This window comes from Carlito syrichta, unplaced genomic scaffold (genome assembly GCF_000164805.1).
Source record: "Carlito syrichta isolate Samal-C Ts95f unplaced genomic scaffold, Tarsius_syrichta-2.0.1 Scaffold307326, whole genome shotgun sequence".
NCBI lineage: Eukaryota > Metazoa > Chordata > Mammalia > Primates > Tarsiidae > Carlito > Carlito syrichta.
In genome coordinates, this window is record NW_007251422.1 from 202,795 (window position 1) to 230,455 (window position 27,661).

The 27,661-nt window shown below is 49.7% G+C and overlaps 1 protein-coding gene across 1 annotated transcript in view; it reads right to left on the reverse strand.

Moving 5' to 3' along the window:
* The window catches only part of ABLIM3 (actin binding LIM protein family member 3), a 70,824-nt gene that overhangs the window by 36,407 nt on the left and 6,756 nt on the right, over window positions 1–27,661 (reverse strand). Inside the window, exons 2-6 of the mRNA XM_008064392.2 lie at window positions 18,879–19,062; window positions 16,586–16,698; window positions 10,699–10,825; window positions 7,302–7,395; window positions 1,421–1,508 (exon numbers count right to left, since the gene is read on the reverse strand). Of these exons, the coding sequence (XP_008062583.1) occupies window positions 1,421–1,508; window positions 7,302–7,395; window positions 10,699–10,825; window positions 16,586–16,625 (349 nt within the window). The 5' untranslated portion in view covers window positions 16,626–16,698; window positions 18,879–19,062. The remainder of the gene's footprint in view (window positions 1–1,420; window positions 1,509–7,301; window positions 7,396–10,698; window positions 10,826–16,585; window positions 16,699–18,878; window positions 19,063–27,661) is intronic.

Here is a 27,661-nt window from a genome sequence, read left to right on the forward strand (position 1 = left end):
TCTCATGCTGAGATGTGATCCCCCGTGTTGGAAGGGGGCCTGGTGGGAGGTGACTGGGTCATGGGGGCAGATACCTCAAGAACGGCTTGGTGATGAGTGAGTTCTCTCTTTTAGTTTACTCGACGGCTGGTTGTTTTAAAGAGCCTGACACCACCTCCTCTTCCTCTTCTTGGTTCTGCCCTCGCAGTGTTTCCTGACTGCTCCCTCTCTGCCTTCTACCATGATTGTAGCCTCATCAAAAGCCCAGCGGATGCCAGTGCCACGCAGAATCAAAATAAACCTCTTTCCTTTATAAGTTACCCAGTCTCAGGTATTTCTGTGGACATATACCGAGAGGAAATCATGCAACACATTTTCAAGCCAAGTGCAAACTCCAGGCTCCCATGTGGCTAGGGTCCATGGAGACCCCATGCCATTTGCCGAGTCTCGTGACACAGGGTCCTACAGAAGGAGTCACTCAGGGACCAGGTCATGAGGGATTTGGTGTTCACAGGAAGTGGCAGGGACCTGAGTAGAGGCAGGGCTTGGGTTCCGGGGGTGACATGGGGGTCCTGAGGTCAGGCCCTGCTCTGCCCCTGCACCCTCTGGTTCTCATGCAAGCCTCTTCCTCTCTTGGGGTCCATTTTCCCATCACACAAGGAAGGGTGGCACTTTACAGTCTAGAGTGATTCTGAGATCCTGCCACCTCCAATGCCTGTATGTCTAGCTGTAGAGTCACTGCATTTTAGAAACGGTCACTGCGTCCAGTCCAGCAAGGGACTCCCTGCTCTGACATTCCAAGCAGATGCCATAACTTTGTGTTGAGTAGTTTAGGCCATTGTTTCTCCTCTGAGGACAACTGTGTTCCCCCACCCCCCCCCCAGGACATCTGCCAGTACCTGAGACGTCCATGGTTGTCACAGTAGGTAGGGGCATGTTATTGGCATCGAGTGGGCAAACTGTGGGTGAGGCTGGAGATATCTGGGTGTCTGTGAAACATGTCATCCCTGCATTGGGCCTTGAGTGGTATGATTTCCAAAAGAGGGGTTGGGAGGACAAGGGAAAGAGCCGTTGGTTCATTCCAGAGTTGAGCATGGCCTCGCCACCAGGCCTGCCCACCCACCTCCCATCTGGTCTCTCTCTCCATCTCCCCACGGGCCCCTCTCAGCCTCCCACCCTTAAGAAGAGCCAGGGGAGTCTGCTCAGAGCAGCGCCAGGGAAGCCTGCCAGAGAGCAGCAGGCAGAGGCGCAGGGGACGGAAGGCAGATGACATGTCACTTCACATTAGCCACACGGCCACTTCCCATTCACCCATAGAGGGACAGATTAGCTGCAATCCTGAGACACACCAAAGGCCAAGACCACACAGGAACAGAGGCGACTGCCCCTAATCTCTAGTCACGAGCGGATGGAAGGCCTCCCAGAGGGCTGGGTTTCCTACCTGTGAGGTACATCTCTTCCCCCTCGGTGAACATCTGGTGGCAGCGTACACATCTGGCACAGGTTGGGTGGTAGTGTTTCCCTCCGGCCTGTGGAGACGAGGAGATGAGACAGAAGTCAGAGGCAGGGCTGCTGCCTGGGGACAGGTTGGGTTTGAACCTTTCCTGGGAATGTTAGAGTGTTGGTGTCTTCATGGTTCCAAGGCTGGCTGGAGGCTACTCAGGAGAGTCCAGAACCATCAGAGTCTGTCCAGGAGTGGTGATTCTCACAGATCCCTGATGATCACTCAGGGGTTTCCCTGGATACCTGCACATGCACCCTGGCAGTGGGAAGGGCCCTTTAGAGGCCTCTGCCCCTCCCCCTCATTTCCAGATGGAGAAACAACCGAGCTTTGAGGACATCCCAGCTTTTCCCAAGTGAGAGGCCCTGATCACGAATGGACATGACATGACCATCAGTGATATATGAACTTGGGACTTAATAGCACTGGGCCAACGAAGGAAATGATCCTTTCAATCTTCTGATTTTAGCAAGGAGAAAGAACCAGGTAGGTATAGTGTGTTTTTTTGTTTTTTGTTTTTGAGTTGGAGTCTCACTCTTGTCACCCAGGTTGGAGTGTAGTGGTATGCTCATGGCCACCGCAGCCTCAACCTGCTGGGCTCAGGCAATCCTTCCACCTCAGTCTTCCAAGTAGCTGGAACTACAGATGCATGCTACCATGCCCAGCTAGTTTTCTGGGTCATTTTTATTGTAGAGACAAGGTCTCACCAAGTTGCCCAGGCTGGTCTTGAACCCCTGGGCCCAGGCAATCCTCCTGCCTTGGCCTCCCAAAGTGCTGGGATTACAGGCTGAGCCACTGCACCTGACCTTGTGTGCTTTTAATATCTATCCCAAAGCTACAAATCTATTTTTCTAAGAATCAGACAGGTATAAATAGAGTCTAGCTAGAGCTCTTTGTTTTCAGTTTCCAAAATGGCAAGTGATGCTGGTTTTCCTGGCATGTGGTATATAGGGTTTTGTACATATAAATGAACCAACTTCAAGAGAAGACAAAGTATTTGGGAAAAATGAGCACATAGGTTCACAGAAAAGCCAAATGCAGTATCACTAGCACATGAAGGGCAGATTTTTAGGGCTCAATGGACAAATCACGGGACCCATTGTGGAGCACCTGACCCCAAGCAAGTGCCAGGACTGTTGCAGCAGGTGCCTCTGCCCTACCCTGCTCAACCTGTGTGCCTTGGTGAGGCCTCTTCTCTCTTCCCACTTGCCTTCCCCACTATGATTTCAATTCAAGATGGAAGTCAGACGTGGTGGCACATGCCTGTAATTCCAGTGCTTTGGGAGGCTGAGGCTGGAGGATTGCTTGAGGCCAGGAGTCTGAGACTAGCAACAGGCAGATAAAAACATTCAAGATGGGCTTGATTTGCAGCTGCAAATCCTTCAGAGGGGGAAGAAACTGCCTCCGAGAAGGCTGTTCTCAGGACTCACTGAAAGCAGCAGCAGTGCTGGGGCCTGGCCTGTGACAGCCAGTGTCCAGCCCGGCATTCATGTCCACACTGACAGTTCTGATACCTAAGCCCTGGCCAAGAGACTCGATGGGACTGGGTCTTTGGTGGCGGCTCCAGCATTCCCTGTATGGGGGAGCTTGTGCAGTGGCTGGGTTAGAAGGTGGGTTTTGAAAAAATATTTTGCATGTCAAGTCAGGGTTTTTTTTGGGGGGGTATTTCTGGGGAAGATGGATGGATATTGGGGGGTTATTAGAGGCCTCGGACCAAGCCGTCATTCGGCTGACGCTAATGGTTCCATTAAATTAAAAATTATAATTGCGTAAGAAGAAGGCCTGTTTTCAAGTGTTGGTATTTTGAGGGGTGTCGGGATGGGCTTGTTTATTCTGGGATGTTCTAGCCCCCAAAATTTAGTAGAATGTGGAAAAGTCAGATTTCTACAAAAGGAAAGAAAAAAAATCTTCATTATCCCTTTTATCCATTGTTGGTTGTTTATGTGGGTTTCACAATGAGAAAATGTCCTTGTCACCATCCAAGCAAATATGTTCAAACTTTGGAAGGAATCTGCTGCTTTCCCAAGCTGGGATGTCGTGGGACCGAGTCTTTTCTACCACGACAAGGACGCTCAGTTTAATTAGCAGCCTCTGCCCACTCTGTGTCTCTTTATTGTCTCAATTACAGACCTGCTTTCCAGGGTGGCAATGGCGCCTTGGCCAGAGAAGCTCATCTTCCCAGATGTCACACCCACCACCCCGCCTAGCCAAAGGCGGCTCTGAGCAGACTCAGCACCCAGCATGTGGCTTGAAACATTGTGAGGGGGGAGGGAGGGCTTATGGCAGCTGCACCCAGCACAGGAGAAACCACATCATTGAGAGGAGAGGGACCGTTTCACCTCTTAACAAACCAAAGTCAAGAAAATAGTGAAAGAAAATGACAAAGAATTAGTCCTCCCAAACAGAGCCCCGCCGGGGAGCACTGAGCTTGGCAAAGAGGTTAGAAAATGCAGCAACAAGGATACCAAGCTTGTGGCCCTCTGTGTGAGGACAGAAAGAATGTGCTGGGCAGTGTGTTGAGCTCTGTCACTGAGGAAGGGGCCATGCGGTGGCCTGCGGAGGTTATGGGAAGGGAAGTGAGAAGAGACAGAGAGCTGGCTTAACTGAATGCCTGCGCTGTGCCGGACAGTGCTGGGCTCTGCAGCAGGCAGTTGTTTTTGCCTACCCAGCCTCCTTCCCCTTCGTCCAGAAATAGCACCACGCCTTTCCCTGTGAGGACTACCTTTCCCCCTCCTCAGGTCATAGGCTCAATGACTGGCCCCCCAGTGAATGTATTCTACCTCTGTGGGTGCAGCTTTCAGTTCTGGGAGGGGATAGAGACTGTCCAATGAGAGTCCGGGACGTTTGTGAGCTACTGGAAGAGAGAGTCTCTCCTTCCACTGGGAATGTGGCAGGTGGGCTCTAAGCCTGGACCGCCTGGTGTCCGAGATCGCCATCACAAAGAACAGCCTTCCTAAGAATAGAGTCAACACAGAAGAATGGAGCCAGGGTGGCCAGAGATTCCAAATGATCTCCTGTGACGTTGAAGCCAGACCTACTTGTGGGTCTTTTATTGTAGAGGCTGATAAATTTCCCTTTTGGCCTGAGCCATTTGAACATAGTTTCCATACCTGCAACCAAGAAAGTCCTGACTAACATATCCATGAGGAGTGAAATGAGAGTTGTATTCTCTTTTCATTTCACTCAGAGGCAGCGATGTGCTTAAGGCTTTGTGGCTGGAAGTGGTGAGATGTGAACTCAGGTGGTGTGTTCACTGCGGCCAAGTCTTCCCTAACATTTCACTGCCTTAATATCCTGAATAGCTGAGAGCTGTGGGCATCACCGTGGGACACAGGAGCCTACAGTCCTCTATCAGAAATACTGCTCGTGACCTTGGAAAGGCACCCCACATCTTGGTCTCACCTTTCTCATCTGTAAGATGAGGAAGTTGAACTAGCTGACTGCTAAAAGTCTCTTCCAGCGTGAAGAAAAAAAAAAATCAATAAGTCCGAGATGCTAATGGAGCCTAGTGGATGGGGATCAATGGAGCCAAGTTACAGCTGCTGCCTGGGAGGAAAAGACATCTGCGAACCAATGGCAGGTCACTTGGGAAGCTGCCGGTGGAACTTGAGAGCAGCGTGGACTTGCTGGAGTAAGTTGCCTCCCACAGCCTGAGTGTAACAGGGGCTCTCGCCTTCTGCTTTTGTGAACTCCCGCCAGCTGACCCTTCACCTGTGACACGCCAGATGACCGCAGCTCTGCTGACAACCAGCGCCCCTTCAGAAGGTGGCCTCTTCGGTATCCTACAGCTGCCCCTCTGCCCCACAGTCCTTACCTGTCTCTCAGAATCCAACCGACGTTCTGACCTCGCTGTTTCAGATGCTCTGCCCCTTCCCCGAGTCCCCTCCTCTCCTCCCACATCCTCTTCTGGTGACCCCTGTCTCTTTTTGGGTCTCCCTCACCCATAAGCAGCTACTTGCTGAGGATGGTTTCACTCTCCCTCTCTCTCCTGTCCTGGGAATCCCGAGGACTCCCGTGGTGCTGTTATTCACGTCCCAGTGTTTTTGAGGTTGGCCCCTCCGGGCTGAGCTGTGTTCTGAGCTCTGATCTGTGCTTCTGACTGCCTTCCTGATGCTTTCCTAGGACTGCAGTCACAACCCGTCTAGATGGCACTTGCTACACCTCTGTCAATCAACTTCTCCCCCACCCCACCACCCCTGGTTGTGCAGATGACAACACCAGGCTCCTATCACCTGGGCTTGACACCTTGGGACCATTTTTGGCTTCTTCCTCAGTCCTCTCACCCACAAACTGTCCCATGGCACAGAGCAGTTGGAATTCTACTCCCCTAACGCAGGGGACTGGGAGGGGTTGCCTTTGGTTGCTGCTGCACTGCTCGTCCCTCCTGCAGGGCCGTGCAGTGGCTCCTCGCTGGTCTCCCCTTCCATCTTCCTTCCCTCTCACTGAGCTGGGTCCATCATCACGGGGTCCTTCTGCCAGTCAGTCCCACGCCGTCTCTCCACAAGGTCCCATGGCCCGGGGATCACACACGTACTCCTCACCCTGTCATCCGGACCGAGCGCCCCTTCTGTGCCCACACTATGTCCTCTGTGTCTTCCCCAGCCCTGTGTACCCGTTTATCTGATTGTCTTCCTGCAGCCAATTCTCCACGTAGAAACCAGGACAATCTTTGAAAGTCTAACCTTACCATGTCGCTCCTTGGTTTAAAGCTCTCCAACGGCTTTCTAGTATACTTGGTATGAAACTCTGGACACATTGGAAATCCTGCACAGTGTGCCCAGCATAACATACTCTAGCCTCCGCATGAGAAGTCAGCCACATTGGTCTTCTTCTCTGTTCCCTGAACGGGTCAAGCTCATGACTCCTCCAGCTCTTCCCACCTCAGGGCTCTGCCCCTATGGTATCCTCAGCCAGTGCTTTCCTGGCTGCTTCCTTCCTCCTGCTGGGCCCGTGTTTGGCTGCAGAATCCTCAACACAGCATCATGGGAGCCACAACCAGCTGGCCAGCCCTTGAAGAATGAATGATTCTGCTGGAGGTAGAGGACCCAGCCAGCCATCCTCCAGCTGTTGCCAGATGGAAAAACTGAGGCCTAGTGAGGCAACCATACTCACCCCAAACCTGAGCAGGAGTGAGCATGCAGTCACTATGAGAACCCAGTGCTTCCTACTGTTAGGCTATTATCTCTTCTTTGCATCAAACTCCTTCCTGGTTCCAATTCCTCTGGGTGGGTGGTCCCACAGTACAGAAAGATAGCTTCCAGGCCCCCGGGTATGGGAAAGGGGGCCAGAAAGGCCAGTGCTGGCAGCAGGGGCTCAGCCAGCACTGGGGCTCAGCCAGCATGGTGCGCAGGTTGTCTGTCGCTGGCAGAGGAGCTGTGCATGGGAGAGATGTTGCCATGGCAACGGACCAGCCGTGGAAGGACTGAGCAGCAAGCTGCTAGACTTGCTGGTTCTAAGTCAGCACATTCCCAAACACTTAGAAAATAAGAAAAGGGTTTCCATCCTCTGGCAGGGCTGGGAGGGAGATCGTTATTGTCACTCCCCAGAAGCCTGTCTGGTCCGAATCCAAAGATGGAGCCGATTTTCCCAGCACAGCATTTTTGATCCAGGAATCGTTTTGTCCACCTCTTCATTCTGGGGTTGCCCAGAGATATCATCAAGGTTATCTGTTCAAGATCATGCAGCAAGCACAGCTGGGGGAGGTCAAGGCCGGGGGAGAAGGGGGGAGGGCACTGTCTCCTTCCTCAGGGATGACTTTCGGGAGTCACGCCCCCACTGCCCCCTTTGCTCAAACTCCTCATAGCTACTTGTCCCCACTCACCTCCAGGACCCTCCCGCTGATGTATCGGTTGCAAGTCTCGCATTTAATGCCAAACTGGGAGTGGTAGTCGGCCTCGCAGTACGGAACACCATCTCTGCAAGAGAAGTCACATGGCACAAGGAAGTTAGGCGGTCAGTGAGGGGTCACATGGCAATTAGTTTCAGGACCTGCTGCCTACAGTGACTGGGCCAATAGGAGAGGCTCCTGATAACAAGATGTCACCTGTGGTGAGAGAAACATGGCACTGTGCTCCCAGAGAGTAGAGAAGAGGAAGCCTCCCTAACCGCCTCTTGGGTGCCCCGCTTTTACCCAAGGCTTATAATTTAGAGGACAGGGATGAGGCTGACGCTCACAATCTATACACTACTCCCACTACAGGCAGCCACCAATACCTACTGCTGGTGTGTGCTGGTCCTCTGATGGTGTTATATGCAGATTATTTCCTTTGATCCTTAAGGCAGCTCTATGAGGTCAGAACTATTTATAACCCTGTTGTGTGGATGAGAAAACTCAAGCACAGAGCAGTAAGGCAGCCTGCCTGGGGTTATCCAGGACGACTGAGAGCTGGGATTCAAACCCTGGCGGGCCGGTGTCTTAACTGGGCTGTTACAAGGGTAAAGGAGATGGGTCCAGAGTATCCGGGCTCAGGAAATGGCCAGTCAGAACTCAGCAAGGGCAGTTGGAGGAGTCATCGTGGTCACTGAGGGGTCTTTGAGGAGGACATTTGGTGCTTGATTCTCTAGGGCAGATGTAGGGACAGTTGAGGGCACTGGAGAGCTCAGCCCAACTTCCGGCCCTGCCGAGCCCTGAGGACCAGCCTGAACTCTGGGGAGAGAGGCTATTCTCCACTCTTGGATGTAAGAGAACTTGGCTCTGCCCTGAGAGGCCTGAAGGAGAGGCATGCTCTGGGGTTGCGGGGAGCTCACTTGGGCAGCAGGGTAGGCGGCGGTGTGTTCCAGAAGCAGCACAAGGGCTGAGGCCCAACAATTCTGGAGAAGAGATTGTGCCCATGGGCGAGGACTTATCTGTGAGCCCAGGGGCACACCACCCCAACCCCTCCAGCTTCCCCACCCCAAATCAGGTTTCCATTCCATGGGTGTGGGAGTGAGCTCTACAGGGAAAGTCATTTGCCAGGAAGTGGACACAGTAAGTCAATGGCATGTGGGTAGAAATCCCAACACTGCCTCATCTGGCTCTTGGCTGAGGAGGCCTTGGGGAATTAGAAACACACAATTCTGAAAAGGGGCGGATGGCCAAATGGGTATTCACTGGGCACTATTCAGTGAAAGCACAGATCTCTGATCCTTCACACAAGCCTGGGAGGCAAGTCGTCTTCTCAAGCTCATTTTCATAAATGAGGAGACGGAGATACAGAGCAGTCGAGTCTCTCACCAAGGTCATCTGATGCCAGAGCCCGTGACTCTGAGCCCTGCCACTCTGCCAGCAGCCGGTAGGGGTCCCAGAGTCGGCCTGCAGAGGCGCCAGAGGTGGTGGGCACTACAGGCTGGACTCCTTGAGAGGAGTTCTGAGCAAGCCTAGAGGATTCTGACTTGGGGTCCCAGACTCAAGGACTCCTGGGTGGTGACTTACTAAGGGCGCTCCTTACTTGGCAGGCACAGAGGGAGGGGAATGCCAGACTCCCATGGCCTGGCATTCAGAGCTCTGGGTGATAGGCCCTCAGCTTACCTCTGTGGCCGGGATCCGCATCCCCTGTGCTCACACTAGGCTCCCACATAGGGTGGATGCACCCAGCACGCACTGCCTCCTGGCTCTCATTCTGCCTAGAAGCACTCCTTGTCTGCATTTTCAATCTCACCACCTTCTCAAGGTCCAGCTCAAACATCACCTTCCCCAGAGCGCTCACAGGCACCAGCTCCCACTTCCTGTTGGTTAGAAGTGAACCCCTTCCTCTGAAATTTTGCTGTCCTTCACTGGTATTTTGGACATAGGCAAGTGCTGCCTAGCAAGCATCTACTCCTCTTTCTGCTGGTAGTACTACCTCACCTAGACCTTCCTGTAGAAGTCAGTCTCTGCCACCTGCAGATCATCAAGGGCTGCTCCCTGGCTCTAGGATTCAGATCCTCCTGGCCAATGAGTGGTTTGGAATGGGCATGTGGCCCAAGAGTGACCAGATCTGAGGCAGCCACAGGACTCAGCTGGAGCTCTTGGGAAAGAGGCCTCTCTCTGATGGGCCTGCTAAGCTAATGTGATGACAGCCTAGAGCTGCTGGTGATCTTTGCTAACATCTGGGGAGAGGGGTGGCTATGTGAGAGTTAATCCAACATGGAGGAAAACAGAGCTAAGAGACAGAGACAGACACACACACACACACACACACACACACACAGAGAGAGAGACAGAGAGAGACAGAGATAGAGAGAGGCAGGACTTCTGAAGTACTGATGACATCTTTAAGTGACTGGATGCAGCTGTGCCTGAAGTCCTTGTGTCTCTGGACTTCCCATTTCTATGAGTTAATAAACTCCCATTTTTGCTTTTAATCAAGTTGGAGCTGGGTTTTCTATCACTTATGATCAAAAAAGTCTTAAAGAATAAAGCTCATCTGAGCTCCTGATCACACTCCCTGGCGTCACAATCCTTCCTGTAGGAGCGTACACATCTCCTTTATTAGTCTATCTCCACAGCAGAAGCCACGTGTGCTCTGGCACTGGGCCAGTGGTACCTAGGACGTGTCTGGGGGCCCACAGTGTCAGAGCTGTGATGAAGGCTCTGTGCTCAAATGCCTTTTAGGCACCGAGTCTGCAGATGGGGTCACGGGCCCAGCAAGCAGGGCTGCAGTGGTGGGTCACTGAGGCTGGCCCCCTCTGTGGATAACGGTGCCCATATCTCCTCTCAATAAGGTGAGCTCCATGACATTCACTCAACTATATTGTTGACCAGAGCAAAGCCCCGTCCTGGTGGGGACGGAGATGAACTGTTACGGGAGCAAGTTACCTAGCACCCTGTGGGGACGAACACCTCATAGGGGCAGTCAGAGGGCTCAAAGTGGCAATTCACACAAGGTGGCAGTGAGCTCCTTGGACACAGTAAATGCTCAGTACTGGTAGTTGATCTCCCCAGCATCATGAGAGGGATAACAGGGACAGACAGTTACACATGGCGTTGGCCTGTGTGCAGGGCGAGAGCAGGGTCCCTAAGGGCTGGGATGGGCACTGGAGGTGGTGAGATGTGAGGCCACCCTAGGAGAGGGCCTGAAACCTGAGATCCCAAGGGAAGGAAGGAATAGGCATATAAGGAACGTGAAGGGTGTCTCAGCAGAAGGACCCGGGGAAGAGGGGAAGGTGTGGCTGTGGCTGGAGCATGGCAGCCGTGAAGGGAGGTGACAGGGCAGGTCTGCAGAGTGCAGAGGCCCAGGCACCGGGGCGGGAGCACCCACTTGCTGATGTACTCCCCGGTGAGGATGACGCTGCAGGTCTGGCACTTGAAGCAGCTGACGTGCCACTGCTTGTCCAGCGCCAGGAGCGACTGGCCATGCTTGATCTCCTCCTTGCACCCGGCACAGTCTGCAGAGACAAGAGCACATGGCTGAGAGGAGCTTGGGGCCCTGGACCCCGCACCCCGAGGCCCACGCTGGCGACACCCTTCCTGATGCCAGTGCTCCATGGTGGATCTGCCCTGGCATGGGAGGCTGCCCAGAAACTCCTGCAGGGGAAAGGTGGGGCCCCGAGGCCCTGGCCTCTTGGTAGGTGTGGGAGAGGGCGAAGGCCTGCTTGTCCTCCGGACACACTGTCCACCACAGCAGACTCACCCTGCTTCTGCCTCTTCCAGTTGCACCCAGCTCCACCCCTTTCCTTGGCACCTGCCGTGTCAGGGCCCCACCCAGACCAACCGAAGTCAACAAGACCTCCGTGCACAGGACACGTGAAGAGGCATGGCTCCTGGGAACATACCGCGCCAATGCTTTCTTATCACTCTCAGGTTGTACACTCAGTGGCAGAGGTCGTGTCTGTGTTTTGTGGTTATATCTATCCCTCGCCCAGCGCAGAGTAGGAGCTCAAAGAGTATTTGCCGAGTGAGTGTGAATGAACAGGTCTCGCGGGACCCAGGCGGGGACAGAACTACCATGCCCATCCCTCCCCACTGCACTGAAACATCAGACGTGGGCCCTTCCAGGCTGCAAGGATGAAGGAATCTGATGAGACTGTCTCAAACCAGAAAAGTGCCCCCACTCCCGGCCACCGTCCCCCTGAATCATGCATTGGGCTGAGCCCAGCCTTGTGCTTGTTGCTCAGTGAACATCTGAGAAGGGTAGGAAATGGAACTACATCCACAGTGCCTGGGAACTGCTGGGACCTCCAGCCCAGCCAACTGGATGACCCACTTAGAAGAGGAAAAGAGTCATGGGGCAAAGTTTACCAGAGGACAAATGTCCCTGTTGGTGCCCCGAAACAAGCACATACTTCAGGGTCGTGAGTAGAAAAGAAACTGCATATACAAAGTTGAAAGCCCGTGGCTGGACAGCCCTCACCTCCACTGGGAGTCATTCCCGGGGAGAAGATGAGGTGTTTGCAGATCTAGGAAGGGTGGCGTGTCCGACAGGCTTTGGGGGTCTGAGCCCTGATGGAGTGTCTGTCGGCGCCAGCTTCCACAGCACCCGCCTTTCTAACATCCCTCAGCATAAACTGGGGGCAGGAGGGGCTCCAATTGTACCATGCTTCAGGCTGGGAAAATGACGTCTGGGATTGATCTCTTTCCCTTTCTAGTCTCCTGGGGTGAGTCTATAAGTCTCCTTGCACCCCCATCATGACAGGTGTCAGCATGCACAAGGTTCAGGCACCCCCTCTCTTTGTAGACACAGACATCTGAAGGGACTTGCCCAAGCTCAGTGTAGAGGATCCTGGAAACAGCAGCACTGGTCAAGCCCTCCAGGTCACAGATACTGAACTTGTCTCTGTGGCCCTCCGGACAGGGCTTAAGAATCCCACTGGGTCTCAGGGTGGGCAGAGCATTTGGTCAAACGTCCCACCCAGGGCAGGAATCTACAGCCTTCTTGACAAGTGGGCGCAATCTTCTGTTCAACTGCTCTAGGAGTGGGCGGATCATCTCTTGAGAGGAAGTCCACTCTGCCTTGGATGGGTGCAATTGCCGACAGTGTCTTTTTTTTTTTTTTTTTTTTTTTGAGTTGGAGTCTCACTTAGTCGCCCAGACTGGAGTGCAGTGACCGTTCCCGGCCACTGTAGCCTTGACCTGCTGGGCTCCAGAGATCCTTCTGCCTCAGCCTTCCAAGTAGCTGGAACTACGGGCGCACGCTATCACTCCTGGCTAATTTTTTATTTATTGTAGAGATGAGGTCTCGCCTGCCCAGGCGGGTCTCGAATCCACGGGCTCAGGCAATCCACTCACCTCAGCTTCCCAAAGGTGCGGGATTACAGGCTGAGCCACCGAGCCCGGCTTGACAGTGTCTTTTTTGTAGGGAGCTCCTGGTTCCTGTCCTGCTCCAGGTCTTGAATCTACTCCACTCAAAAATTCCTTTAAAGAAGGGGAGACAGCAGCAGGCGCGGCTTTCTCCCTATGCCTCCACTCCACATTCCTTGCTGGATGTGGTCATCCATGGACTGAGCTCCTTTGTGGATTCCTGTTATAGTCAACAACACAGTTCCACCTCTTCAATACTACTCGTTTCATGTTGCCTCCTTTCACAGCCACCTTTTGGGACGGAGTCCTATCTCTCTAGCTACAGTGACACACTTGAGATGGAATTAGCACCTTCACAGTGAAAGTTGAGGAGCCAGGACAGCATTATGGTTAGAGGCTGGGCTGAGAGGTTAGCATGAGGGGTAAGAAGCTGGCCTCAGGGATAATTCCAGCTTCCCTCACTGATGACTGGTTCTCATCTGACTATCTTTCTTACACTCTAATGTGAAGGTTACTTAAGACCAGGTCTTAGGGCCCCAGCACAATGCTTGCTACACACATAACCAGTAAGTGGTGATGGTTATGTCATTTCACCTTTTCACGTCTTAACCCATATTCTGTGCATCACCCAGTCTCCAATCTGAAGCCAGAGCAGGATTCTTGTGCCAGCTCCCCTGAGGGCTCCAGGCCACCTTCCACACATGGTTTTCCTTATGCTCTCCTGCTGGTCCTCCCTTGTGCTGGCTTTACCTGCATCATGGTCTTTTCTCCCTCTTCTTCTTCCTTTCGCTCTTGACAGCAGTGGCGCCCTGGCACCTTATCCGGGAGCCTGTGGGTCTGGGGCATGTCAGGAAAACCATGTTCCTAGTTGGTCTCCGCAGAACCAGCTGTCCACTCCGATATGTTCTTCTCTATTCCAAAATTACACCCCCCAGCTGCCAGAAAGCATGAGGCCACCACCTGTTCCTCTCAAACCCCTCAGTTTATTCCTGAGGCCTCTGGAGATCCTAGACAGCTATTTTTAGTCTTTCTTGACTACGTTACTCTTTCCACTTATATCAGCAAAAATGAATGGGTTTTGTGAGTGATAGCAAGCTCCCTGCCTTGTTTTAATCAGGAAGATAGAAATCTTCCCAATTAACAAATCATGTCTCCGGCATCGGGTGTGAAAAAGGGAACAGGGTTTAGACTAGACTGCCTGGTTCACACTCTAGTTCCATTACTAATCCTCTGTTGCTTTGGATAGGTCATTTATGCTCTCTGGGTCTCAGTTTTCTCATCTATCCAAGCTACTCTATCTCCCTCATAAAGTTGTTGTCATGATTAAAGGAGATATTGTGCATAGAACACCTGTTGCAGTGCCTGACAATAGTAATAATCAATGCTAGCAGTGGTGGTGGTTGGTGGTGGTGGTGACTATGTTGGTGGTCACAATGATATGGTAGTAGTGATGGTGATGGTGATTGTGTTGGTGGTCACGATGGTGTTGGTAATGGTGGTGGTGGTGGTAGTGTTGGCGGTGGAGATGGTGGTGGTGGTGATAATTGTGATGGTTATTGTGATGGTGGTGATGGTGGTACTGGTGGTGGTAGTGATGCTAGTGTTGATGATGGTGATGGTACTAGTGGGGACGGTGAGGGGGGTACTGATGGCGCTGTGGTGATAATAATGGTGGTAGTGGTGATGGTGGTGCTGCGGATGGTGGTGGTGGTGGTGATGGAGGTGATGGGGCTGTGATGCTGCTACTGCTGCTGATTCTTCTCAGTGAAGTCTGTGAGGATTTTTTTTTCTCCTGAGGATACTTTTTCTTCCTGTGGCAACAGGAGTCTTTTCTCTGAACAGTTCCTGAGTGTTCTTCTGGGTTTCCCTTGAGTAGACACTGCTCCTGATTTTCCAGAATGTCTTTATATTCCCTTCAAGGATGAAACTTCACACTGATAGCCTTAAGGAAATCAACTATTTCTTCCTTCTTTTTCTCTTCCAGGATTTGTTCTTTTTCTTCACAATCTCTCAAGCTGCCTTTGGTTTCCCCCATCCCTTGGGAATTCAGGAGCCTTTCCCAGATCCTCTTTAGTCAGGAGGCTGCTTTGCATTTGCAGATAAACAGTGACTACTTTGGGAGAAAATATTTCCACAAAACACATACACTGTAGCCCCGGGGGTGGATATCCCGACTTTGTGAGCACTCCCAGGCGCTCATATCATCACCTCCCTCCACTCCCCAATCGTCCAAATGATGGTGGAGGCATCTGGAAACTTCTCTTTGAAAACATGCTCCCATGTGAGACTCCCACACTAGCTGAGGAAACTTCCCACCAGTCAGAGCCCCCACTGCACCCAGTAACACACAAGCCAGGTGAGAAATAACAGCAGATTCGGGAATCTTCTCCTCAGCTTCCTTCGGGGTTCTTTCTGTCCCAACCCTCCCCGCCAACACCATCCTTCACTGTTTCTAGAGCATTCTACACACTGCAGCATGTGTTGGTTCGATTCCTGACTTAGATTTTTGCTTTCCATAACACTCCTGTGGGGAAGGTAGGAAATTCTATCCCTCCTTCAAAGCTGGGCAAACTGAGTCTCAGGGAGGCTGCGGCACTGCTTTGTAGCACATGGGAGGTTGGCAGCTGCGAACCCAGACTTGCCTCCCTCCTGCCTCACACTGTAGCCCATTGGTCTCTGTGTTCCCAACACATCAGCCTCAGGGTTGTGGTCCTGTGTTGGCATCCTGGTATGGCTGTGGGTCCAGGTGGCCCTCCCAGGAGTGATGAAGTGCAAACTGTGTGTGCACTTAGCCGCCAGAGGTAGAAAGTTGGTCAGAGCAGCGAGCTGTTCTCAGCCCCACCAGGGACACCAAGGAAGGCCTGCCCTTCCAGGAGCAGACCCCATCCGCTGAGGGAAAGGTGGGTGGGAAGGGGCTACTTGTGGCCTCTCTCACATGGAGCCTGGGAGCCTGGTCTGCTGACGCGGGTGCTCTCTGCTTGCCCCTGGCAGGATGCAGCCCCACCACGGTGACCCTCTGATGCCGTCCTCACAGAGATGCAGCCCAGGGGGCGAATGGGTTCTCACTGATTCTCCTGAGAGGCCAGCATGAGTGTCATAGGACATGGGGAAGAACATGGAGCCTGGCGTGGCTCTCTGAGACCCCAGGCAGGGTCTGTGTGTGGTGCATGCAGGCAGCAGCTTGGCAGGGTTGTCTGGGAGGAGTGAGACAGACAGCTTATCAGGAGGCTCATGAGAGTGGCGTGGACATTCTGCAAATTACAATGGTTGATCTGAGACCCACTCTTGAGACTCAGTTTCTCCCAGATCAGTGGTTTGTGATAAACATGACACTTACCACAGTGAATTACCATCCTGAATTATTCAAGATGACTCCTAGGAATGCTGATTTCTAGCTTCCAAAGCTGGAGGTCCAGGGCGAGCCCAGAAATGTGGATTCTTACAAGCCCCACAGTAAGGCCAATGCAGCAGTCCATGCAACACCCCAGGAAACAACAGACAGTTCTGGAATGTGCTCCCGGGCCGTCCCAAGCTCCCTTTTTCTTGTAAGTCATGTCTGCAAATCCTTTCTTAGTGGAGCTGGCAAAAATGGAGACCCTCTGGTGATGAAACACCTGATCAGCCCTATGGAGCTATCTGAGTCATAAGATCAGGACCTCAGCTTGTCCCAGTAGAGTCCCACTCAAGTGGCAGACAGGCGGCACTCACCTTCACTGTTTACAACCAGGCAGCCACTGTCCCTGCTTGGGAAACCTGTGAACCTGGGCTACGTGACAACTGAGTCATGCTTCTGGGGTCCTCAGTATAAGAGCCTGCCCCATTCCCTCCAGCCCTGCAGTAGTGGTTGATAGTTCTGGGACAAGGAACCCTGGGGAGACAGCACCATGGACGGGGATGGTGGGACTCACGGCTGGGTCCTCGGATCTTGATGGGTTTACTGCTGGTCATGGCCTGGGAGCACGTCTGGCACACACACTCTTTACCGCTGAAGGTCACCTTGTCACCAATCGGGAAGGGCTTCCTGTAAGGGGGATGAGAGAGAAATTCAGCACCTCCTCTCCTGAGGGATTCCACAGTTGTTGGTGACCTGGCAACACTTGTGCTTGAATCATGGTGGTGACACACACAGCTTGACTTCCAGAACACTGGCAGATTCAAACGCTGGTCACAGTGAGGGCTGACCAGATGGCTCCATTGGGGCCCAGGGCTAGTCTGTGTGGTTCGGACACTGGGCCAATCACAATGCTTACCTGAGTGTACATGTCCCCACTGTAAGAGGAAGAGGCGGCTGACTCCTCAGAGTCCATCTGTCCCTGGAAGGACTTTTGCCATCCCAGTTTGGTCTATTCCTGTTATCTCTTTTTTTCACTAATTAGACATGCCTACAAATTCCCTTCCCAAGAGGAAGCCTGTCAGTCCACATCTGACCTTTTCCTCTTACAAGTCCACACCTACCTCTTTCTTTCTTCCTCTGGGGTTTGTTCCGTGCCCACAGTTCCAGTTCAGGGTCTCACACTTGCATAGGCTCTACCTCCCCAGCAAATGACAAGCCGTATAAGGCCCCCAGCACTACCCATCCCACTGGCGACTCTCATGCCAGTGCAGCTGGGACCCTGTTACACAGACTGAGCATGACCTGGACACAGGTCTCAGTGGCCACGTGGCTTTTGCATGACCACGGGATGGCAGAGGGGGTGCCAGGTGAGTAGGGAGTGACTTTCTCACGGTGGCCCAGCCACTAATGTGTGATAAAGAGACGTAACATAACCTTGGAGAGACACCTCATCTCCATGGGGTATGACATAAACCTCCCCCTATGCCACAGGGACCCTAGGTGCTGACCCCTGATGGGGCTGGGATTCCAGGACCCAGTTCAGGATTCAGAGACAGGGAAAGGATACATTTCCCTCAGAGAATGGTCTTTCTTTACACTCTGGGTCATTAGTCTCAATCAGAAACTCTAATTAGTTAGTGACTCAAACTGGTAACTAACTAGTGGTTACTTTTATGGTGAGAAAGATTAATCTATAAATTCCTTCCTCAACTAAAAAATACATCTATGCTCTAATCATGCTTTGCTTATGACGTAATCTGAGCTGCCCACCACATTTTAATGCATTTGTGGGCAGGGCTGAGGTTTTCTTCATTTTTTCATTTCCTTAATGTGGTGCTTGGCGTGCAGTGGAGTCTTAATGCACCTTTGTTGAATTAACAAATGATTGAAAGTTTGGGGGTGAAGGAGGAGGCAGGGGCGAGCTCCCCATCCCTGGAGATTCCTGGGAGAGGTTAGATGATCGTTGTGACAGTGAAGAGAAGAGTAAAAAAGAAACACACTCACAAGCCTGTCACTGAGCTGAGGTCTTTGCGTGTATCAGCTCATTACTCTTTATGAAAACTCCATGACGTTGGAATGGATTTGACCTCTGTTTTACTGATGGGGAAACTGAGGCTTACAGAGGCAGGGGTCCCTTGTTGGGGTCATTCTGTCAGCATGAGATGGTTCCAGGATGCGGAGCAAGCTGTAAACAGACATCCCCATCATGCCTGTGGATAAGGGGGTAGAGGCTGGGCCAAATCTGTTTCCAAACTGAGTTCTGAGAGACCAGGGTACTCAGTGGTTCTCTGGGATCTCTTGAGGGGATTGGGATGCTTGGGTCATCACTCTGCTTTTATTATAAGACGAACTTGTGTTTCACATCAGAATGCATTTTATAAAAAAGTTTCAGGCTGGGCGCGCTGGCTCAGACTGTAATCCCAGCCCTTTGGGAGGCCGGGGTGAGAGGATTGCCTGAACCTGGGGGTTCGAGACCAGCCTGGGCAACTTGGCAAGACCTTGTCTCTACAATAAAAATCACCAAAAAAACCTAGCTGGTGTGGTAGTGTACGTCTGTAGTTCCAGCTACTTGGAAGGCTGAGGCGAAAGGATAGCCTAAGCCCAGCAGGTTAAGGCTGCAGTGGCCGTGAGCATGCCATTGCACTCCAGCCTGGGCGACAAGAGTGAGACCCAACTCAAAAAAAAAAAAAGATGCAGCTGCTCAAAGGTTTGAAGACCACTAGCCTGACAGATCCCTCCAGCCCTGAGTCTGTCGACATCTAAGTGTCTCGTGTAAGCCCTGGAACCCCAGAACTGTGTGGAAGAGGCCATGACATCCTCTTCCAGGGGTTCATCAGAGGGTATGGGCCCTGCAGGCCACTGCTCACCTGCACAAGCTGCAGACGAAGCACTTGGGGTGGTAGGTGCGGCCCAGGGCGGAGATGACCTCGCCGGTGATGAAGTCCCGGCAGCTGTCGCAGCGGGTGCCATAGAGCTGCTGGTAGTCCTGCGTGCAGATGTATTCCTGGTTCTTGAAGAAGAAGCCAGACTGGGCCAGGCCACAGCCGCACACTTGGGAGGTAAACAAGGAGGGAACAAGGGCAGGTTGAGTCCGGAGGGGTCTGAACGCGTGATATCCCTGCTGGGGAGAGGCTGATGTCTGGCTTTGGCAGGAGAGGCCAGAGAATGGTGGCGTACCAGACCTTATAGCCCTCTGGGGCCAAATTTCCTAAAGCACAGTCAGAACTACCAGGGGAGCTTCTTAAGGTATAGATGCCTGGGCCTGAATCAAACTTGTTTGAAGTTTTTAAAGATTTTTTTTTGTTTGTTTTTGTTTTTTGAGTTGGAGTCTCACTCTGTCGCCCAGACTGGAGTGCAGTGGCCGCTCTCGGCCACCGCAGCCTCGACTTGCTGGGCTCTCCATGGCTTCTCAGTATTCTGCAAAGCCTAAACCTCTTAAGCTAGATTAAGGCCCTCCTCTCCCCTCCCCTCCCCCTGCGCCTTTGCCTGGGGCTGAGGAAGCTCCCCAGGTCGTCAGAACTGCCTGGGGAGCTTCTTAAGTTGCAGATGCCTGGGCCTGAGTCAAATTCCCGGTGGCTGGGGCCTGGGCATCTGCATGCAGCACCTCCCCCAGCTGACTGTGGTGTTCACTAAAAACCACTGGTCTACAGTCTTCTCAGTCCACGAATGAAAGGCTTAATGCTGTGGGGCTCATTCAGGCCTCACAGCTGGGAGAATCATGAGGGCAGTGAAGGAACTATCCATTACACACTTCTGGAGCACTTCCTGTGTGCCTGTCTCACCACCAGGGGAAGCTGAATAAGGACCTTGGACTCCAAATCCCAGCCTGGAGCAGCTCAGGAGGCCAGTGGGGTAGATCACTTGAAGTTCAGAATCTGTGTTTGCCATCGCCTTCGGGCTGTCTGCTCCTGGGCACGGATGGAAAAAGACAGCCGCTGAATTGGAAAGAGCTGAAAATGTGTACAGTGAGAAGACCCCAGAGAAACCCTGCTCTGTGCTGTGGGTGACAGGCCTGGGGCAGGGGCAGGCACAGTGGCTGTGAGTGGGGAAGGAGGAAACCTGTGTTGGGGAGATACTGGAGGTTTTTTGGAGGAGGTGGCATCTGAGCCAAGCACTGAAGGAACAGAATGAACCAAAGCTCCAAGGCAGGAGGTCGCAAGTGCTGCCGGTGTGAAGGCTGAGGCGGAAGGGTGCAGGGACAGAGGAGAGAAGTCACACAGGAGGAGAGTTCAGACTGTGGGAGGAGGGCCTGAATCTAGCTTAAGAGGTTTTTAGGTTTTGTAGAATACTGAGAAGCCATGGGGAGATTTTCCCTAATTTAAAACAAATCTTCAAAAACTTCAAACATACACAAAAGTGGAGAGAAGGTTACAATGACTCCCCATCACCCAACGGCAAATTGACCAGTTGCAGTGATGACTTTGAAGAGACATGTGACATAAGGCATTTCCTAAGGGTTCTTGGAATATTCTTGTGGCTAACGGGGAGAAACACGCATGGAGCAGATCATAGAAGAGCCAGTAGATTTATGGGTGTCTGAACAACAGAATCATGTGAGAGCGACCACCACAAAAGGACTTAGAAATATGGGAAACAAGGTCTTCCTGAAAAGAGTTAAGTTGTGAAATCAACACATAAGGAGAAAGCAGAAAGAGGCAAAGTTTCCTCTAAGACAAAGACCTCAGGGCCAATAAGGCTGCAGTAACAGGTTGGAGGATATAGCAGCAGAGCAGGGAGGGTCAGCCCTGGCGGGGCTGAGAAGGCACCAGAGAGTCCTGTGAGTCCTGTGACGGTATCCCTGTTCTTAGGCTGCTGTCTGATAACTTGACTTTCTGCTCGGGTTGCCTCTGGGAGACAAGGAGCTGGCCTGGCCACCATGAACTGATCCAACGAGAGGCATGCCTCATGTCTCCACGAACAAAGAGGGACTCTGGCTTTGTACACGGTTTCTCAGGGACATAGTGAATATGATCAACTTTCTTGAGAGCGACCAACCAACAGGAGTTTCCAAGCCTGTGAGCCAGCCTGAACCTGGTGACAATACTCCAGCAAAGACCTCATCTCCATTAGGAAAAGCGCTTCTACAGAATCAGCCAGGCTGCACACAGGCCGGCTTCCAGGTGGGTGCCAGAAACCAGGCACAGGTATGTGTTTGCCTTGGCAGGCCAGAGGCTTAAAGGGCCAGGCCGGGTGAGGAGGAGGCCCCTGAGGTCATACATGGGGGAGACAGTGCAAGATGGCAGGAGACACAGTCTGAGACTAAGAACACCCGGGGCTGATCTTGTCACTGTCACCGAGTCTCTGCCTGACAGTGAGCAGGACTGTCTCCTGGTTCTGGGACTTGGTTCACGCATCTGCAAAGCGAGGAGGCTGAACTTTGCTTCTAGAATAGACATGCGATAAGTCTCCGGGAGGCTAAGCTTCCTTTAGGGCTTCCTATACACCTGAACATTTTACTTTATTATTTTTTTGAAGGGTTAGGAAAGTTTTAATGAGGAAAAACATGAAAACAACACCACTGGCGTCAGTGACTCTGCAAAAACAAAAGGGAAGAGTCACTACTTTTCAAATTGTCTCCTGGGCTAGCACACAGCAGCGCTGGTGTGCTTGTGTTCGCTTCTCTTGCTGCATGGAGTTCTGATGACTGAAATTGATGCACAGAAAATTCAGCCATGGCCACCGCAGTCTACCTGAAAAAGCTAAGAAACATGTTCGTGCAAATCCCTATTTGGGTCAACTAAAATTGAGCTAAAATTGTTTTCTACTTGCCTAAGCATCTAAGACTCCGTGTGCAGTTCTGCTCTTGACCCTGAAGCCTCCCGTGGAGAGGCAGGACACGGTGGAGACGTGGCGGTGGGAGGTGAGGAAGGGCTCCTCTTCCGCCGGCATCGTGAACATTCATCACACCAAACAATGCCTGGCTCCAGGTCCGGCAAGGCCGGAGCACAGGCTGTGCTGGGCACGCAGGTGGTGGAGCGGTTGACTCCATGGCTGTGAAATCAGTTAGGCCACGGCCTATGACCTCTTTGGAAACGGCTTGTGTTTTTTCCCTGCTTTTCTCCTCTTTGTCTCTCCTGCCAACTCCACCCCCAGAATCACCATTCCCGGAGGAGAAATCCAGGAGGACATAGGAAAACTCAGAACAATCAGTTCCTCCACTTCCCCCAAGGAGCTGAAGGAGGAAGCTTTGGGTAGAAAGGATGAAGAGGCTGATACGCCTCCTGGGGACTCTTGGAAGAGCCTAGGGAAACAAGGACAGAGGCAAGCTGGACCGGCACACCAGATGGCTCCGAGGCTGAGTGAAGCCACACGCTCACTTAACTGGAAGGACCACGGGGAGGGTTTGCGGTATGAAACTGATGTGGAATTAATACACCCACCAGGCAGCCGTGAGTCTATGAGTCAAAAAATAAAGCCTAGCGATGGAAAAAAAAAAAAGGCAGATCATATGGTCTGACAACGGGACAGAAAATGCAAAGTTAGAAATGCTTTGAATAAGTCCGGAATGTACTCTCACTGTAAAATAGGGTGAGAAGGAGACCCCGCCCGGCCCTGATGTGCCAGTGGAAAATGGACTGTTTCACAGGTTCTAGACCTTTGTCCATGGTCTTGTTCTATCACTCAGGTGCTGGGGGACTTTGAAAAGTCACCTGACCTCTCTGGAGCTCTGTTGTGAAAGGAGGGACAAGGAGGTCAACTGAGGACACATTCAGATCTGAGAGTCCAGGATTCTGTCACAGAACTCTGCTGATTTTCAACTTTTCAAGTAAGCCTGGGTTTTATGAAATTTCAAAATTCGAGAATTCGCCCTTGAGGGTGATCTAATTCATTACTTAAAACACTTAATTGTGAAATAAAACTTGTATAGAGAAAATGTGTAAATATATAGTTACAGTTTAAAGAAGAAAAAGACTCACTCCCACGTGCCCCCCACCGAGCTTATGAAACACCATTTCCAGCTCCTCGGCCCCTCTTCGGAACCCCCTTCCTCCTGCTCCTTAGTGTGTGTTCATCACTCCCTGTCTTTCCTTTATAGTTTTACCTCCTGTAGCGTATCCATACACAATGATTGTTTTGTTTGCTGATTTTGAACTTTATGTTGCTGGAATCCTTCTGCAGTGGCTTGTACTTGCTTTGTCCTCTCAGCACTGTGTTTCGAGATTCGTCCATGTGGCCGCATGAAACTGAGGTGTGTCTGCTCTCACTGCGTGCTGCAGTCCATTGCCTGGGGACAGCACAGCTGATCTGTGCCACTGCCGGAGGACGTCTGAGCTGCTTGTAGTTTCTTGCTTGTGTGGAAAAGCTTGGAGGTATAAGGCGATGCCTCACTGTTTCCAGAGTTTCTTTCTTTACCTTCCCAGCAGAAGTTTTCTCTCCCCCGTGACATCAGCGATCCTTGGTGGCCTCAGACATCTTTAGTCAACACAGTGGATGTGAAATGGTATCTTTCTGTGATTTTAAGTTTTTTTTCCCTGATTATTAATGAAAGTGAGAATTCTTTCAAATATTATAAATTATTTCTATTTTCTCTATTTTACAAGGCTTGTTGATTTTTTTTGCCCATTTTCTTTTAGACTTATAGAAATTCTTTTTTTTTTTTTTTTTTTTGAGTCAGAGTCTCACTCTATTGCAATGACATGATCACGGCTACCACAACCTCAATCTGCTGGGCTCAGGCGATCCATCTGCCTCAGCCTTCCAAGTGACTGGAACTACAGGTGTGCACCACCACAACCACCTAGTTTTTGATTTACTGTAGAGATGAGGTCTGGCCATGTTGCCCAGGCTGGTCTCAAACTCCTGGGTTCAGGCAATCCTCTTGCCTCTGCCTCTCAAAGTGCTGGGATTATTGGCGTAAGCCACCACGCCTAGCAAAATTCTTAATATATTTTAGAAATTGACCCTTTTCCAGTTATTTATTACAAACATATTCTGCATTTTGGGCTTGATTTTATTCCCCTAGTGATTTTGGATGAACAAAATTTTTATGTTGTTGAATTTATCAGTCTTTCCCTTTATAGCTTGCCCTTTCTGTGTCATGTTTTGGAAATTCTTCCCTACTCTGAAATCCTAAAACAATATCTCCTATGTTGTCTTCTACAAATTCTATTGTGTTACATTTCATAGCAAAGCCGTTAATCTACCTGGAACTGACTTCAGGGAGTGGTGGACAGTGGGGATCTGGTCTCCTCCCACATGAGTAATTAGTTATCCAGTGCTTTTTAGCAAGCAGTTGAATCTCCCGTGGATTGGTAAAACACAAATTTCCATATATGTGAATGTTTTGTTTCTGGTTCTATGTTCAGTTTTACTGGTCAATTTATCTGTTCTTAATCCAAGACCACACTGTCTTAATAGTGTTTCATAGTAAGTGATGATATCTGATAGAACAGGCCTCCTGCTTTGTTGATCTTTGGGAATGCTTTGATTACTCCTGTCCTTTGCCAAGGATACAGTTTAAGTTGATTTCTTAATTTCTATAGAAAACCTTATGGAATTTATTAGAATTTCTTTGAATGTGTAGTTCAACTAGGGTAAAACTGTCATCTTTTTGATATTTCTATCGATTAGAGAATGTAGTATATTTTAGAATTTATTTAGGTCTTGAATGTCTTTCTTGAGATATTTTATAAATTTAAAATTTTATACTTTTTTAATCATAAGGACTTACACAAGTCTGCAAGATTTATTTCTAAATTTATTTATTTTTTCTTGTTAAGGTAAATGATATCTTGATTTTTTTGAGTTGGAGTCTCACTCTGTCACCCAGACTGGAGTGCAGTGGCCGCTTCCGGCCACCGCAGCCTTGACCTGCTGGGCTCCGGCGATCCTTCCGCCTCAGCCTTCCGAGTAGCCAGAACTACAGGAGCATGCTACCACGCCCGGCTAATTTTTTTATTTATTGTAGAGATGAGATCTCGCCAAGTTGCCCAGGCGGGTCTCAAACCTGCGGGCTCAAGCAATCCACTCACCTCAGCTTCCCAAAGGTGCAGGATTACAGGCTGAGCCACCGAACCCGGCTGATATCTTGATTTTTAACGGTGAATGGAAATGTGTGTTTTTAGTACATTTATTCTGTATCTAGTAATTTTGATACATTCTCATTTACTTGCTTTTTGATATTTGTATTTTAGAATGTATATCAGAATGTATTGCAGAATATGTATTAGGAGTCTTTAGAAAAGTGAACTTCAATATCCTAAGAGCATTGAAAGTGAAGGTATTTTCAAGTCAATGTGCTCACATTCCCTATTACTTCATTTTTTAAGAAAGTGATCATTTGAAACAGAATCTATCCACACACTGCATTTAGTTAGCATACCTTGCATGTCCCTTAATTTTTATGTTCTTTTTTCTTTTTCTTTTTCTCCTTGCATGCATTTATTGGAGAAATTAGATCATTGTCTTTTAAGATTTTCTGGTTTGGATTTTGCTGTTTGTATGTTTGTGGTGTCAATGAACTTGTTCCCTCGATTCTATACTTTCTATAAATGGTGCTTATATCTAGAGACTTGAACTGAGACTCAGGTCTAACTTTTTTTTAGCAATAACACTACACTGATGTTGACATTTTTATGATTTGGGAGATGGTGGTAGGTAGGCATAGCTATTGCTGAACAGCTGCCAGATCCATTATTTCATTAGAGGCTTACAAAAATTAAGATATTCTTCATTTTATTAGGTAGAATTTCTATAAGATATATACTTCTCTCATCTACCCTTTGCCTACATTCAAGTACTGTACAGTTCACACAAGAAACGGGTTAAAGGTTTGATTCTTTACCTAATTACTTGTTTCAGAATGATTATTTTACTAGCATTATCTAAAAATGACCATTTTTTTTTCCTTTCTTCTTTTTCTTTTTTGTGAGTTGGAGTCTCACTCTGTCACCCAGGCTGGAGTGCAGTGGCACACTCATGGCCACCCCAGCGTCGACCTGCTGAGCTCCGGCGATCCTTCCACCTCAGCCTTCCAAGTAGTTGGAACTACAGGCACGCACTACCACGCCTGGCTAAGTTTTGATTTATTGTAGAGATGAAGTCTCACCAAGTTACCTGGGCTGATCTCGAACCCGCGGGCTCAGGCAATCCACTCGCCTTGGCCTCCCAAAGTGCTGGGATTACAGGCTGAGCCACTTAGTCTGACCTCCTTTCTTCTTATTATAAACTAATTTTCTTATTACTTTTACTAAGTTGTAGATTCTTTTGGGTTGTCTATGCAGGCAATTATGTCATCTAAAAAGAAGTACAAGTTTGTTTATTCCTTTCCACACCTTGTCACTTTTATTCCTGTTTCTTACTACATAGGCCCTTAGGGTCTCTAGGCCAATACTGAGCAGAAGCTGTGACAATAGGCATCCTTCTCTTGTTCCTGGTACCAAAGGGAATGACTCCAACATTTTACCATTACGTGTGTTTTCTTTACATATTTTTTTTTAGACAGCATTTATCAGTTAAGACAGCTTTCTTTAATTCCTCCTAATTTTAAAATAACTCAATATAAATGTTACTTTTTTTTAGCACTTTTTCTGCTCTATGAAAATAATAAAATGATTTTTATCCTTTGATATCGTTATAGTGAAATATATTAGCCAGTTTTCTAACATTAAGACATATTTTCATTCCTGGAATAAACTCAACTTGGTCAGTTAAATTATTTTCATCACACTTTTCTGATTTGCTAATATTTTGTCTTGAATTTTTAATCCACGATCATAAATGATATAGACATATTATCTTTCCTTGTTTGGTATTGAGCTGGCTCAAAAAGATGAGTTGGGAGTGTTTCTTCTTCCTATTCTCTGGAGAAGCTTCTGTAAGATTTAAATGATCTGTTTTGAATATTTTGTAGAACTTGATTGCAATGATTTTTTTTTTTTTGGTAGAAGAATTTTAACTACCAATCCCTAAATTCAATATCTTGGATGATTACAGGACTACTCAGGTTTTTAGATTTCTTTTTGACTAAGTTTTAAGTTGCACACAAGAATTAGTCAATTTTATTTGTTACCTAAGTTCCAAATTTCATTACTATAAAATTATTTATAATAGTCCCTGTTATAGCTTTAATTTTAATAGCAGCTGGTTATATCCCTAGTTTCGTTCTTAAGACTGCTCATTTGTATATTTTCTCCCACTACTTGAATAATTTTGCCAAAATTTTGTCTATTTTACTTGTATTTTTAAAGAATCAACCTCTTGTTTTGTTAATCCTGTCCATTGTGTGTTTTTTCTTTAATTGATATCACATATATATATATTTCAGCTTGGTGGTTTCCTCTTTATTGATGTGCCCCTACCTTTCTCCCTCAATTTTAGTCCCTTCTGACTACCCCCATGAAAAGAAGGGACTGTTGAGCAGTTAGAAAGGGAACAGAAACCAAAACAATCACTGGATGTGACAGAGATGGACAATCAAGAACTCTAAAACAGAGTGGGAAAGGTGGGCAGAGAAAGGGGAAGAAAGGAGAAAGGAAAGTTATGAGACGCCGCCTTCGCCATTACTTCTCCTGCTAGGAGGGGCTAGCGGAAAGCCTCAAACATCAAGAAGTGCAGGTCCTCGAGCCGGCTCGGTGGCTCAGCCTGTAAGCCCGAGCCTTTGAGAGGCTGAGGTGAGTGGATTGCCTGAGCCCGCGGGTTCGAGACCCGC